The sequence below is a fragment of the Labrus bergylta genome, chromosome 4, assembly GCF_963930695.1.
Source record: "Labrus bergylta chromosome 4, fLabBer1.1, whole genome shotgun sequence".
NCBI classification, from domain to species: Eukaryota; Metazoa; Chordata; class Actinopteri; order Labriformes; family Labridae; genus Labrus; species Labrus bergylta.
The window spans coordinates 4,175,461-4,189,458 of record NC_089198.1 but is presented as its reverse complement, the minus strand read 5'-3'; the positions used below and the strand labels follow the sequence as shown (position 1 = coordinate 4,189,458).

Below are 13,998 nucleotides of genomic sequence, written 5' to 3'. Positions count from 1 at the left end.
TGCTAAGACCGTTCTGTGAGTAAACGTTAGTGGCATTGTTTCCTAAAGAGTCTAACCCAACCCTGGAGATTTGTAACTGATATACGACCAGCCATGTTTCCCAAACTCTCCAAAACACAAGAGGATTGTGGACGCTAGTTGTAAACATAACGCGTTCTGAAACTTCAAAGTAGTAGCGAGAAAATTGGAAAAAAACATTTCTTCATGAGCGAGGGTTTGTGCAGATTTTAGAATTATCTTCACCTGTGCAGACGACCAGAGAAGCCTGGTCGATGCAACACTAATTGGAGTAGAGTATCAGCCTGATGAAGAGCTCGGCCGGCCACCATTCTGGTTGCAGCTCTGACTGAATTCAGCTCACCACTGCACCTCTCGTTTGTTTGATTGTTGTTAACATTGGGCCTATTGTTCTGAATATAACTCGCTGTGTTGCTTGTCCTAGTTACCAGTTCCAGATCTGGTTTAGTCCAATGGTTGGTTTAGATTTAGGAGCATTCATACACACACACATTGGGATATTTTTCTGTTGGAAACACTAGGTCAGGGTGTTAGTCCACCTGTTGTTTGGTTAGTTTTGAGATGATAGTTTTTGCTTTGTTTCACTTTGGAAAGGTTAGGTTGAACTTTAGTTTGGAGTCCACTTTTTGTTCTGTCTTCATTGTTTTGGTCAGCACCCTTGGGCTCTTTCATTACAGTACACCTGAACTTTCCTCTTTAACTGTATTTGTTATAAATAACTTTAATTTTCCAAAACCATCAGGGTTTATGTTCCCTCCCTTTTCGACCCACGAGCTGGCTAGAAACAGGACCGTACAAACCAAAACCAGGAAACACAGGCGCTCTGTGGATGCTCTGTGGATGCTCTGTGGATGCTATCCGTCTCCCTCCTTCTTTTCATCGTGGACAGTATCCTAAGCGGTACAGTGTCCTCCCAGCAGGCCTTCAGAGTGGAGAGCTTTGGCCTAATTAGGTTTCTAACAAGTCCAGTTGTCTTTGTAAAAATGAGGAGGGTCCACGCCGTGATAACAAAGCCATGGGGCCCGGGCGCTAAGCCTATAGCGACAGATGCTAACTGGGGTAAATCTCTGTGAAACAAAGCCATTAGACAGCATCAGTGTGGGGGGGGGGGGGTCAGGCCCTGTTCCTGGATCAGTCAGGATAAAGTTTGTTGTTCTTACTTACGTGGATCAGAAAAACGAATGTTCAGCCAATTAGACGACTCTGAACCAGAAAATATTTAAAGATAATTAACTAATGGGTTTTTTCCAGTAGCTCATATTACACTGTAGAGACCTGAAGATCGTATTTCCATTTACTGACATGTTAGTTGGGAGTAAAATTTAAATATTTTCATAAAAGAATACCACCATATGTCAGGTAACAAGCACTTCATTGTTTCTGAAGTACAATAAAGTATAGTATAGTATGTTTAGTATCAACTTTGACCAATTTACAATTGGCTTTGGACCACATTTCTGTTTGGTTTGAGAGATTTGAACTCAGGTCTCTAAGGGTTAAAAATCGGAAGTGGTTTGAGCCATCCATTTTCTCTTACTGCAACCCAAGTGGACTCTACCGGTCTTACTACTAAGTCAAACAAACTTCTGCAAAATGATCGGCCCAGGCCCTTGATCTCAGGGTCCAGTATTATTTTACGGGTTTGCTTTTGGGTTGAAGACTTTAAAAACGATTCTAAAGACTTGGGAATGACAAAAAAGCTGGAATGTGAAGAAGGAAAAGCAAACCAATTTGACCAATATACGAGCTGGCTTATGATTAATGTTGTCAATATTTGAAACACTTGAATACTACACGGTACCACATGTGTTAAGTGCTGCAAAACGTTGGACTTTTTAACCTGACTTTAACTTAAGTTACATATCCAATCAAGCTGGAATCATCCATCTTTACTCTTTTGTTATGGCTCAGAATTGAAAACTCACAATGAAAGCCAGACAGGTTGAAATTCCCTCAGGTGTCTCCGCACCTCTAAAAATGGAAAGTCTGCACAGCTAATCGCTTCAAAACGTTTAATAACCACTCTGACTTTCATGGCAGCAATCAGTTTGTCAGAGCAGCAGAAATGAAACTCTTCATTTTGTGTTATTAGAGGTGAAAGCTGAGCCCTCGCACCCCCCTCACTGCCCCTCACTCTGTCTGTCAGAGAGCCGAACAGGTAACCCTCGGCCCGCCTCAGGCTTCACCCCCCCCCCTCCAATCTCCCACATATCATCATCATCAAAAGCAGCAGCTGCTCTTTGAATCACCATTTATCTCCTGCTGCATTGTCCTGCAGTCAGCTCAGGAGGAGGAGACTGTCTGCGCCGTCGAAAACACTGAAACCCGAGCAAGACGAGAGAAACCCTGCGACCTCCAACGATAGCGCGACTCACACTCACTGTACATGAACATTAAAGCCACAAGTTCTCTTAAAACTGCAGCGACAAAAGCACCTAAGACAAAACAACATTCAGGTGTTTCACAGGGATCATAATTAGAAGTTTGTCTTAAATCTCAGCTTCATTTAAATCATCCTCAGGGGACCAAGAGTTTGTAGATTATATATCATACACTCATCAATTTATTTTTATACATGGATGCAATACTACATGGTTACTACAGGTGAGCCACATATTTCAATGATTCTGCACATTAAAAAGGAAGGATTGCGACTTTTGCTTAAGAGTGGCTTATTTGGGATACATTTTATTTTTCATAATGTGAAGCCTGTGTCGGTAAGAAAACCCTTAAAGAGCAAGCGACAACCTCTGCTGTTGAAAAATGAAACCGATACAGAAATGCACCAAACTGCAGTTCCTCAAGTGTTCACTTGAGGCTGTCTACAAAAGACAAGAAACCCCATTAGGTCGCGTGACAAGAAGCTGTTTTTACAGCAGAAATAAACATGTTTACAGCCTGGTTCAATGATCGGTTTGGGTCTCTTAGGCTTATCTCTATAATGGTAAAAACTCTACGAGGGTTTACATTTGTTACTGCTAACTTGCGTCTACGAGTGATGCATAAATCTCATAATTAGGGGCGTGGCTTAGTTGACTGACAGGTGTGCACGCTGTAGCTGTAAGCCAGGAGGCTTAAGGCTCGCATCAGCTCCACGTCTCTTTCTGTTTCTAAATTTTTTTAGAAACAGAAACCAGTGTAAGGTGGAGGTATCATTTCCAATATGGCCACTGCCAGCGTTCAGCTTCAAAATGCCTCTTCAGAAACCAGTGAGTGAAATCACTGAGATGCATCCATGTTTTCTACAGTCTCATAGAAATGAACATGATGTTACTTTACGAACTCAATCAGACATACTGTACATCAAGGGAAAACTATCAGGGATGTGAAGCACACACACACACACACACACACACACACACACACACACACACACACACACACACACACACACACACACACACACACACACACACACACACACACACACACACACACACACACACACACACACACACACTCTCTGTAGTGGGTGGGGTTCGTAGTTGTCGTCTTCTGTGATTGGTCGGCCCCTACTTTCCTCACAAAGACTAACATCTGCTCTGAACTGAACAGGTGACATTCATCTCAAGTGACACACAACATACGGCTGGTACACAGACGCACACACACACACACACACACACACACACACACACACACACATATATATACACACACACACACAGTCGCTAACACTAATTATTTTTAAAGCTCTCAAACAGATTGAGAGAAACATTCTTCTGCTGTGGTTATTTAAAAACTACGAGCTCAGCAGATAAAAGCTTCCTCTGCATAAAATAAACATGTTAAATATAGCAGGATGTACACGACTCTACTTTTTATATTTTCCTGATTATTCCACAAACTAACCAGAGATTTGCGGTGCCTAAACGTGAGCCTGCTAACCAGAGAGCGGAGGGTCATTAGCTCCAGCGAGCAGTAGCTCTGACTGAGTCTCTGAGTTTGTAGAAACCAGGAGATAAGAATGTCTTAATCTGCCTCTAAATCTTAAGGACAATACGCCGGCTCGACATGAGCCTAAATCCCTCAGCGCTCACATTTACAGAGCCTCTTCTGGCGGTGACCCTCTGCTGCTCACCATCGACACAGGGAGGCTTTGTCAGCGCTGTCAGCACAGGAGGGGCAGAGGAGATAAAATCCCCCCCCCCCCCAAAAAAAACAGTTCACTCAGAGGATTGCTAGCTGGCTTTTTAAGGCTTTTATTAAAGTGAAGAAACTGTGGAAGTTTGTATTTAACTTCTCTTAAGCTCAGACAATTAGACATTAGTGCATCCTGAAATCTTCCAAATCTCCCCAGAAAACCGTCATAATAAAGATAAATGAACAGAACATGTAATGTCAAGACACAGAAAGCGTTAGACTCTGTTTGGGTAAACGTTTGTCTCCTCAAGTGTGATCTTAACTCGATAAAGTCAGGACAAAGACTCGTTAAATGTCCTGTTTTTAAGTAGCTTTAACTTACTTTGGCTTTTTTGGTCCAGCTTTATATTAAAGGTTTTACATCAACAAACCAGCAGAAAGCAGCATTTTTAGATTCAGCTTCTGTTCTGTTTGGTGTGAAGTTGTCCAAAGTTTTGATTCTTTTTGATACACCGTGTTTTAAAACGATATCATCTCTGTTAATTCAAGCTTTAAAAAGAAACAACTAAAGATCTTCAGTTATATTTCTAACTAAAAGTGTGTAGTGTCACAGTCAAGACCAAGACATACACGAGACCAGAGTGCTCCGAGACCGAGACATTTAGGGATCAAGACCGAGTCAGGACCAAGACCAAGACCAAGGCAGAAGGAGGCAGAGTTAAGACCATAAATATCTCTGAATAATCGTAACCGGGGGATAAAAATCTAATTATAAATGAATTGAAGTTATTTGTTCTTTTAGAAAGAGGAGTTTTCATTCTAATCCAAAAAAATAGCCTCTCAGTGGTGATCTTGATCGGTCATGAGTTGAAATCCAGAGTCCGCCCAGACCGAGACAAAGCGGAGTAGAAATGCTTTAGATTCTGAGACCTTCAAAAAGACTGGTCTTGAGAAAAGACCGATTTTGCGTCCTACAACACCACGTGTGTGTTGAAGAAGTTGTAAAACCAGCTGATGGCAGAGCCCTGTTGGTCTTTCTACAGACTGAAGGTATCATATATAACGCTGAGGTGTGTTGGAACGACATGATGGTGCTCTGTCTGATCCCTTTAATGTTTGGAGTCAACGCAGAGCTTCAAAAGCCAAAGACTCAAACCGTGTGAAGAAACACACGTCTACGTTCCCTCGTGACTCTCTGCAGTCAGATCTGTGGAGTTTGACACCTTATAGAGGAGAAATCCTAAATATGACTAAATGTTAGATGTCAAATCCAGCCTCTGAAGCAGCTTAGAGGGACTCCTGTTAATTCTTCTAACCGACCCTAAACATCCATTCATACAACCCAATGTGACCTCTGACCTTCACCTCGTCTGCATCCAAAGTTTTCACAACACACGGATCAAAGAGATAACACAGAATCACTCAGGGTTCAATTCAGGGTTCAGGGCATTTTAAGACTTGTTTTTCTCAGGAGAACTTCCCCTGGTGGTTCTGTTTCTGTGGAGACGTGACCCGTGCAAAAGAAACTGTGTTGTTCTTACCTGTCCGAAGTCTGTGGCGAAGACGACGACCCCTCCAGAGCACGAGGACACGGTGCTGGGGAGGTACTGCTCCTCCTCCCGTAGCCACACACGGTCACCCTGCAGGAAGAGAAAAATAACCAATTATTATACTCATCAAGACTTACAAGAGTTACTTTAAATTTTTAACTGCAGATCAGGGGCGCGGGTTTAGCTCAGTGGTTAAATCACACGGCCCATTTAGCGCCCCATAAGTTGAAGCCCCACGCTCGATTCCCAACATCGGTCATCCCCAACCTTCTTGTATCACTCTACTGTTTTCAATGAAGGCATGAAAAGAACAAACAGTAGAACCAAATACAGCAGGCTGCAGCAAGAGGCAACCAGTCAGTTACTTTAAAACAAGGTGGAAAACATTCATCCACACCACGGCCCGATTTAATCTGTTTGCATATTCTCAGTGTCTGACATTCAGGACTGATTCAACGAGTGTCTGGTCTTTCTGATGCTGAAAAACCACAAACATCGAATAAAGAAATCCAACGACTCCTGCGATCTACCAGGTGACAGCAGGTCTGAAGGAAATGGGACTGGAAGGTCATTTAATGCTAATGTCTGTCGTGTGCTTACTGAAATATAAGCTTCATCATCCCAATCTGTGGTTACCATGGCATCACCATGGTACCAACCTTTTCTCTGACCAATAGGAGCGCTGTGGAACTGTGCAGTGTTGGGTTTCTGAAATCTGTTTCTTGCAGGAGCCACACAGGAGGCCAATAAAGCTGCATGTTTATTGATGCTTCTTTTAGTGAGCGACAGAGAAAACACTTTTATATACCTGCTGACCTGTCGACTTTACTGCCCCAGGTTACTGCAGGGTTCCCCCCCCCCCTGCCCCCCCACCTCCTCCTGGCTGACAGCTGGATTTTTAATCACCACTGTTTCCTCGCTCTGCTGAGTTTGTGGAGAATTATTGAAGAATGTGAGGAATCTGAGGAGAAAGTCTGAGACTACACGTCGTGTTTGGAGGTTTCAGGTTCAGAAAAAAGTGGTGACACACACACAAGCTTTTGTGTTCCCTTTTATTCTGTGATTAAGAAGATGATACTGTCGGCCATTTTTTAACCGGGCTAATAAATGCAGAAAAGGTCCATTAAACTTGTAACTCAGATCTCGTAGCTGGGAATGACGTCACACCTGAGTTAACCACGTTCCAGTTGAGAGTTTGGCAACAAGTCTAGCAAGCAAGGTGGCGGCCTCCAGGAGAGCCTTTGTTTTGATGGCTAGACCAGGCGATAACATCAAACTAAGTGATAGGCGTGAAATAACATGACAACATTTCCTCAGATAGAAAGTGCAGAATACCCATGATCAAAAAAACAAAACATTAGGCTGATCCCTGTAGCATGCCATGCTACTATTCCCACTAGTGAGGACATTTCAGAGATTTCTGTTTGATTTGTAACTTTGTAACCCTGAAGAATGAAGATAAACAAGTTGTAATCTTGAAAAAAAAAACAAGCAGAAAAAGCTCGTTATCACAGGAAAATGGAGTTAATAAAATGTGTGTATGTGTCCGCTTCAGGCTTCCATAGCAATCAGAGCAAACTACACTCCAGAGAAAATATCAGACGAGGAGTAATAAACCCTGCAGATCTCTTCCTGTTCAGATACATCTGAGCTGAAGAACAGAAGGACCCTCGCACTCCATCCCCTCCTAATCGCATAGCCACATGCTGCCAGCGTTCATTAGCGTGACATGCTAATGCTAATGGTAAAAACAAACGCTGCACTTTTAAAAGAGAAGCCCCGCCTCTTTTTTTGAACAAGTCATATGAAGGACCTTTGACCTAAAAGCCCCCTCGTTCTGACAGAGTCGTACCAGAGCGGCGGTGAGGGGCACCTGGCTGGGGGGGAAAGTTAACGGATGAATGGATGGGACACACACACACACACACACACACACACACACACACACACACACGGGCTGAGGGTAAAGCTCAGGTCTGCAGTGTCAGCAGTGGATCAGAGGGGAGCTGTGTGTTGTTCTACCCCCCCGTCCGTCCTCTCTGCAGAGGGAAACCGCATGATTCAAAGATCCTGGGATGTCCCGGGGAGAGACAAATCTGACACTTGGAGGAAACTCATGAAGAAGAGTCGTCTTCTGATCACAGAGTCTGACAGAGAAATGACTCGTCTCCACTCTTGACGGTGTGCAAAAGTCTAAAGGAGAAGTAAATAGAGAAGAGGAACGAAAATATTCTGCGCTGGTCTGGAAGATTCTTCTTTAATGGGGCTTTCTGCTGAAATATTGATATGAACTTTGGACCCAAAGAAAATAAAGTCACATGCATTCAACATCTCAAGGTGAAATAAAATCAGGAATTATGCTGTATGAGAAGTGACACGACCAAGCCAACAGGATGCTCAGAATCACCTGTCTGTGAAAATGTGACTTGAGACATCTTCCTTTAACTGATTCTTAAAGGATTTCATTTCTCAGTTTAGCTCTGATTGCTAATGTTAGCAGAGGTTCAGAGAAAGGGGGTTAATGTATCAAATGATTCATGGTCAGTTTTATCAAGTTAAACAGATATACGGACACACAGCAGCAGAGCCTTCATTCTGATGTTGACAATGGCTGACGTCTGGCTCTTTGGTGCTCCAGATAGAAACCCAAACAAAGGAAGATGTCTCATTGTAGCGTGCACAAAGACGAGGCGTGTGCTGTTTACCAGCCGAGGCCACGCGGACATTCCCGATGTGCAGCGCCCGAGGAATCTGACGCTCCCATCGAGAAAGAAAGAGAGGGGTCTGGCTACTCCCTGCAGAACACTTTGCAAAGGATCTTTTTACCACCAAAGACCCCCTAATACACACACACGAAGACACACTCAAACACACTCACACACACACACACACACACACATCAAAACACACTCAAACACACACACACACGTCCATGGTCTTTTGTGTGCAGCGTGTGCCGCCCGCCCTCTCTCTGCTGAGGGGAGAGAAAGGGGCATCACTTTCATATTGTCCTCTCCCTCCCTTCTCCCTTAATCCACTTCTTCACCCCTCCCTCCCTCCCTCCCTCCCTCCCTCCTTCACACACACACACACACACACACACACACACACACACACACACACACACACACACACACACACACACACACTGAGCTAGGGCCTCTGCTTCACCTCCTCTCCCTCATTCATCTCCACTGATTGCCTGAAACTTGAACATCAAAGATTCCATTTTTACTTTCCGATGGACCGAAGAAAACATAGAACCGGGATGCATAGATCCACGAATGGATTTAAACTACACTGGTACTCAAAGAAACTTTACACACTTTGTTGGATCGTCTATCCTGACAGCACAAGTTGTCAAACAATGCACTTTAACACTCCATACTTGACACATCCTGGATCCCATGCTTTAATTTATGACCATCTAGGCTTCAGTTCTGCACCTGCAGGGCTCTACGGCCAGGTAAGCAATTACAAAAAGCAGCACATGGTTAGGACTAAAAAGAAAGCTAGAATTCTAGGCAAACCTGAGGAAGCTACAGAATGCAGTTAAGTCATGTCCAGTGTGCCACGGTTCATTGAGTGGTTCATTGTATGCTCCTGCAACCGAGCGTCACCTGAGTACGTAGCCTGGCTGTGCACAAAGTACCCTGTTGGTCGTTTAAAATGAAAGCTACTTGAAACATTTTAGCATTCAGCGTTTTGGATGTGCAACACCCATAAACGTGGTTAAAGCTTAAAAAGGAAACTCTTCATTATTGTTGTGCTCACACACTTGTTGGCTAGAGGTTAGGAGAGTATAAAGCCTTGATTTGAAACCTTTTACCACGTCCTATGACCTCACAACAGCAAGCGAGAGGTCAGCTCACATATCGTCATGTTTTAATGCATGGGATACTGACTGTATCTGAGAACAGGCTATAGCAGTAATGTGAGACTCCTGCTGAAAACAGTCTTACTTCCTGGTTTATTTATGTGCTTCGGTCCAATATCCCCTCCAGTTGGGCTTCCAAACATCTGATGTCATGAATGTTTCAGATTCCCCGATCTTCCTTGGCTCTCGCCGTGCCAAAGAGGCTCGACAAATAAACACCGCGATATTCCAGAGACTTCACACAGAACGGCTTTTTGTTGGCCCAAAAAAAGACGTCCTGAAAAACTCCTCAAAATGAAAACCAACAACTTTTTTTTTTTTTTGAATATCGTAAGAAAACAAACGCAGTTATGTGGATTTTTCTAGCAAAGCAGAGACATGAAAGGAAAGCCGGGGCCTCAGCCGAGCTAATGTCAACACATGAGCCGGGGGAACGCTAAAGAGACAGGACAGGGAGCTGAGGGCTGGGTGGATCAAGGCCCAGCTGTTACACCAGTAACACCAGACCTGTGAGGCGCTCATTCCAGTTAAACCTGAGTAAACTATCTCACGGGCAGAGTCATGGCGTCACAGTCAGGCTGGAATATTAAAGACGAAATCAGGCATTTTTAAAAACTGGATACATCTTTTAATGAGGCTAACATGTGGATTTATGGTGCGCTCTATTCACTTCGTAACTCAGATCTCGGAGCTGGGAATGACGTCACACCTGAGTTAATCTCGTTCCAGTTGAGAGTTGGCAACAAGTCTGGCAAACAAGATGGCGGCCTCCAGGAGAGCCTTTGTTTTGGTAGCTATACCAGGCGATAACATCAAACTAAGTGATAGTTTGGGCGCGAAATAACATGACATTTCCTCGGATAGAAAGTTCAGAATACTTTCTTAGTGATTGAATTAATAACACACATTAAACTTCTCTGTTGATGCACGAGGCAGCCATGTTGGATTAAACTCGGGGTACTGAAGTTGCTTCGAGTTCCAAGTCAGAATACCGACTTCGTTCCTGATGACGTATCAGACCGGCAACGTGGTATTTTCGACTTCCAAGATCAAATTGAACGCACCATCGCTCCAGCCTGAGGTCACAAAACAGGCTTTAAATGACTGAGAGTCAGAGTTTGGTGGGTTTTAAGATGGCGATGGAACATCTGCTTCCTGTTGGAAAAACAGCGTCTTACTCGAGCAACGAGCATTTTCTCTTAATTGATTATTTCTTGGATATTGACAGACATTTCAAACAACAAACTGAGACTGCTGGTGGAAGAAAAAAAAGTAATCTGTTGTGAGTCGATAATCCAGTACTTTTGCCTCCATTAAAGCTCTTCTTTGGGGAGTCTGGCTGACCCAAACCACAAGAGGAATTCCCAAACTTTTAACGCCATTAGTCATTTCGAGACCACGATTTGAAAATGTGTAAATATTCTGGGATGTAGACCCATCTTACTTGATTCTTTACCACCTTTTCACCTCCAACACTTCTTATAACATTTTGTTTCCTTCTTCTTTCTATGATCCTTAAGGGTTGGAGTCCGGCCCACCCACCAGTGTATAACTTTCCTTGGTCATCAAGTCAACCACGTGTGCCAGTTGTCCAGAGAGACACTAGTTCCTGGCCTTTGTCTCCATCCTGACACGTCCTCCCAGCCAGAAACAAAACACTGACACAAACCTCCTGCCCTGAAAGCCCTAGGAGAAAAACCCAGGCAGTGACCCTTCTCCTTTGTGTATTTTCCCTCCGTAACTTCAACATGTGTGGCTAGTGCTCTCTCTGCGGGACATGGGAGGAGGCTGGGGGTCAGGGACGGGGGGAGGGAGGGCTGGTAAAACAAGGATCCGTGGTGCTTGTAGCGTTGGTACGCTGTCGGGGTCGGGAATGAGCAGCTGTCTGGTTTGAGAGATTCCACTTCCTCTCTGGTAACAAACACGGTCCTGTGTTCGACCACAGCCAGCCTTTTCTATCAGAGCCTTCAATAGCAAAAAGCCTGCAGGGCCAACGCTGAAAACTGTGACTCAACACAACACTGAGGATGTTCTCTGAGAAGTTATGCAGCTCTGCTCCTGCAAACAACTGGCTGTGTCTGCTGCAGCCAAATTTTATTCTTCAGATATTCAACCTCAGAGGGGCTGAAACCTGCAGAGAAAGCACGCAGAATAGTTGGAATAATCCAGGGATAAACCAGGCAGCATCAGCCCAGTTGTTTTCTACCGAGTGTGTGAAACGGCGTGCTGACCTTTGACCTCGTCTACAGCAGTGAAAGCAGCACATCAGCAACAGCTGCGGCCCTCCATCAAGAGTCTGCACGGGATCTGATCAGACACGCTTCAAAGCAGGACTGACGAGTTCATACTGAGATCAGAGACAACTTTAAACCTGTGAGCTACAACAAAACAGATACATTTACTACAAAACCAATATCCAGTCTAAATTATTTGTGTTTTTAAACCAGAAAGGTGCTGAATACTTGGCCGACTGCTCAGTCATTGCACAACTTCTTTAGCTGTTATTATCCCACATGTCCCAGTGACTCTGTCAGCAAAACACAGTCAAGTTGAACCTGAAAAGTTTTGTGAAGTTGCCCCAAATCATAATGCTCATATGTCAAATAGATGTTATATTTTTTTTTGCCAACAAGCGACACAAATAGTGATCAGTTTAGTATCTGGGAGATCAGGACAGTTCCTCTCAGAACAACTTTTTTAATGCTTGTTTTTACCATCAACAAAGTGGATTGAATGTGCAAACATGACTTGATTTCAAACACATGTAGGCAGGGCTAAATAGTAGAGATACACTGGAAAATCAGGGCCGATAAATACAGATGTTTAAAATCACAACTAAGCCACAATTGCGATTGTGATATCGATGTTTCATGACTTCCTTTGGTGTAAGACTCCCACATTGCCACCATTTTCTCTTATGTTTGATGATTTGAAAACAAGTCAGAGTTTGTCTAACAGGTGATTTCTTCTGCAGGATAAAAACACCTCTTCTCTGAATCAGCTGTACTCAATGTAAGCATTCAATTGATTTGGCTCAACAAATATTTAAACTTGCTACACACACAGACTGAAATACACATGAACATGCACTAATGAAGAGATGAGCGGCCGAGTAGTTGGGGGTTTGGTGCCTTGCTGAAGGACATCTCGACAGGACTCAGGAAGTGAACTGGCACCTCTCCAGTTACTAGACCAATTTGCAGACTTGATCCATACCAGGACCCTCCAGTTCCAGAACCAAGTCCCTATAGATTGAGCTGCTGCGCCCCCCAAACATTGATTTTAAATTAGGCAGTTGTTCATGAATTTGAACATGATCTTGACTGCATGTGTAAATAATCTGTTTATTGATTTGAGTTTGTGTCCAGTGTGTATTTGCAGATAAACCAGTTCTCACTGACTTTTGTCTGTTTGTGTACTTAAGTTTAATCATGTACAAGTGTGTGTTTATTTCCGTGTATGTGTTTGTCACTGTTAGGCTTTCCCAGACCTTTCCAAAAGTCAATACAGCCACCTCATCAGTTCCCACAATCCCCAGCTCTCAGTCATTCAAATCTAAATAACCCTCAGCCGCTTGTGTTGATTGGTTCTCCACAACTCTTTTTACGACCTGATTGGTTCATGCTGCACGGCTGACTAAGGTTCAAGGTCAGTCTGCACTCATAGACTGTGTTTCCCTCCAAACACTGATGTGTGCATTCTTTCTATTCAGCCGTCACTCACTGTCAACACAACAATGACAACACTTTCACTGTTTGCCTGTTGAGCAAAAGCTCTTCAGCAGTTTAGGATCACATCTGTCTTGCAACAACTGGAAAAGCGGCTAAACTGAAAAGTTCACATCTCGAGGGTAAAATAATTATATTCTCGTCATCTGTCCTCAGTCATGGAAAACGTCCAGACAAATTACCAGTGTGATGAAAAAGAGCTCTTTAGGTAAAAGTTTAACAATAATCATTTTCACAGCTACTTTTCCTGCTGGCTTCCTTCATCTTTGTCCACTGATATTTATTCAGTGACGGTGTGTGATTGGTGTTCCAGTCTGTGAATAACAGCGTTGAAGAAGCTCCACATACACACACAGTCAGACATGCACACACACAGCGCTGCGCTCCACCGCTGGCACCGCTGATCCTCTCACTCCACTGTAACGCCTCTGTTACTACCTCTTACAGAGAGGATCACTGCGTCTCCCCGTTACACATCCGAGACATGGCACAGGGGCGTAAATATCGCGGCTTGAAACGATGGTCTGAATAGGGCAAATTTGTGAACACAGATTCAGTAGTGAGCTGTGAGCGCCTCGTTGTGAGTGAAGCAACCAGTGTGATCGCCCTGGCAGGAAAGCTGCTTCAGACTTATTTCTGCTTGCCAGGATGTTATTTACCACTACACATATCATTCAGGAAGTCATACAGTCATCATCTGTCCGCCACCTTGGAGCCTCCTTTTTCCTCATGTCTTGCCCCC

The 13,998-nt window shown here is 43.8% G+C and overlaps 1 protein-coding gene across 1 annotated transcript in view; it reads right to left on the bottom strand.

The window, feature by feature from the left end:
- Positions 1-13,998, bottom strand: part of myo10 (myosin X) — a 116,719-nt gene that overhangs the window by 76,327 nt on the left and 26,394 nt on the right. Inside the window, exon 2 of the mRNA XM_065953533.1 lies at positions 5,643-5,741. Coding sequence (XP_065809605.1) covers positions 5,643-5,741 — 99 coding nt within the window. The remainder of the gene's footprint in view (positions 1-5,642; positions 5,742-13,998) is intronic.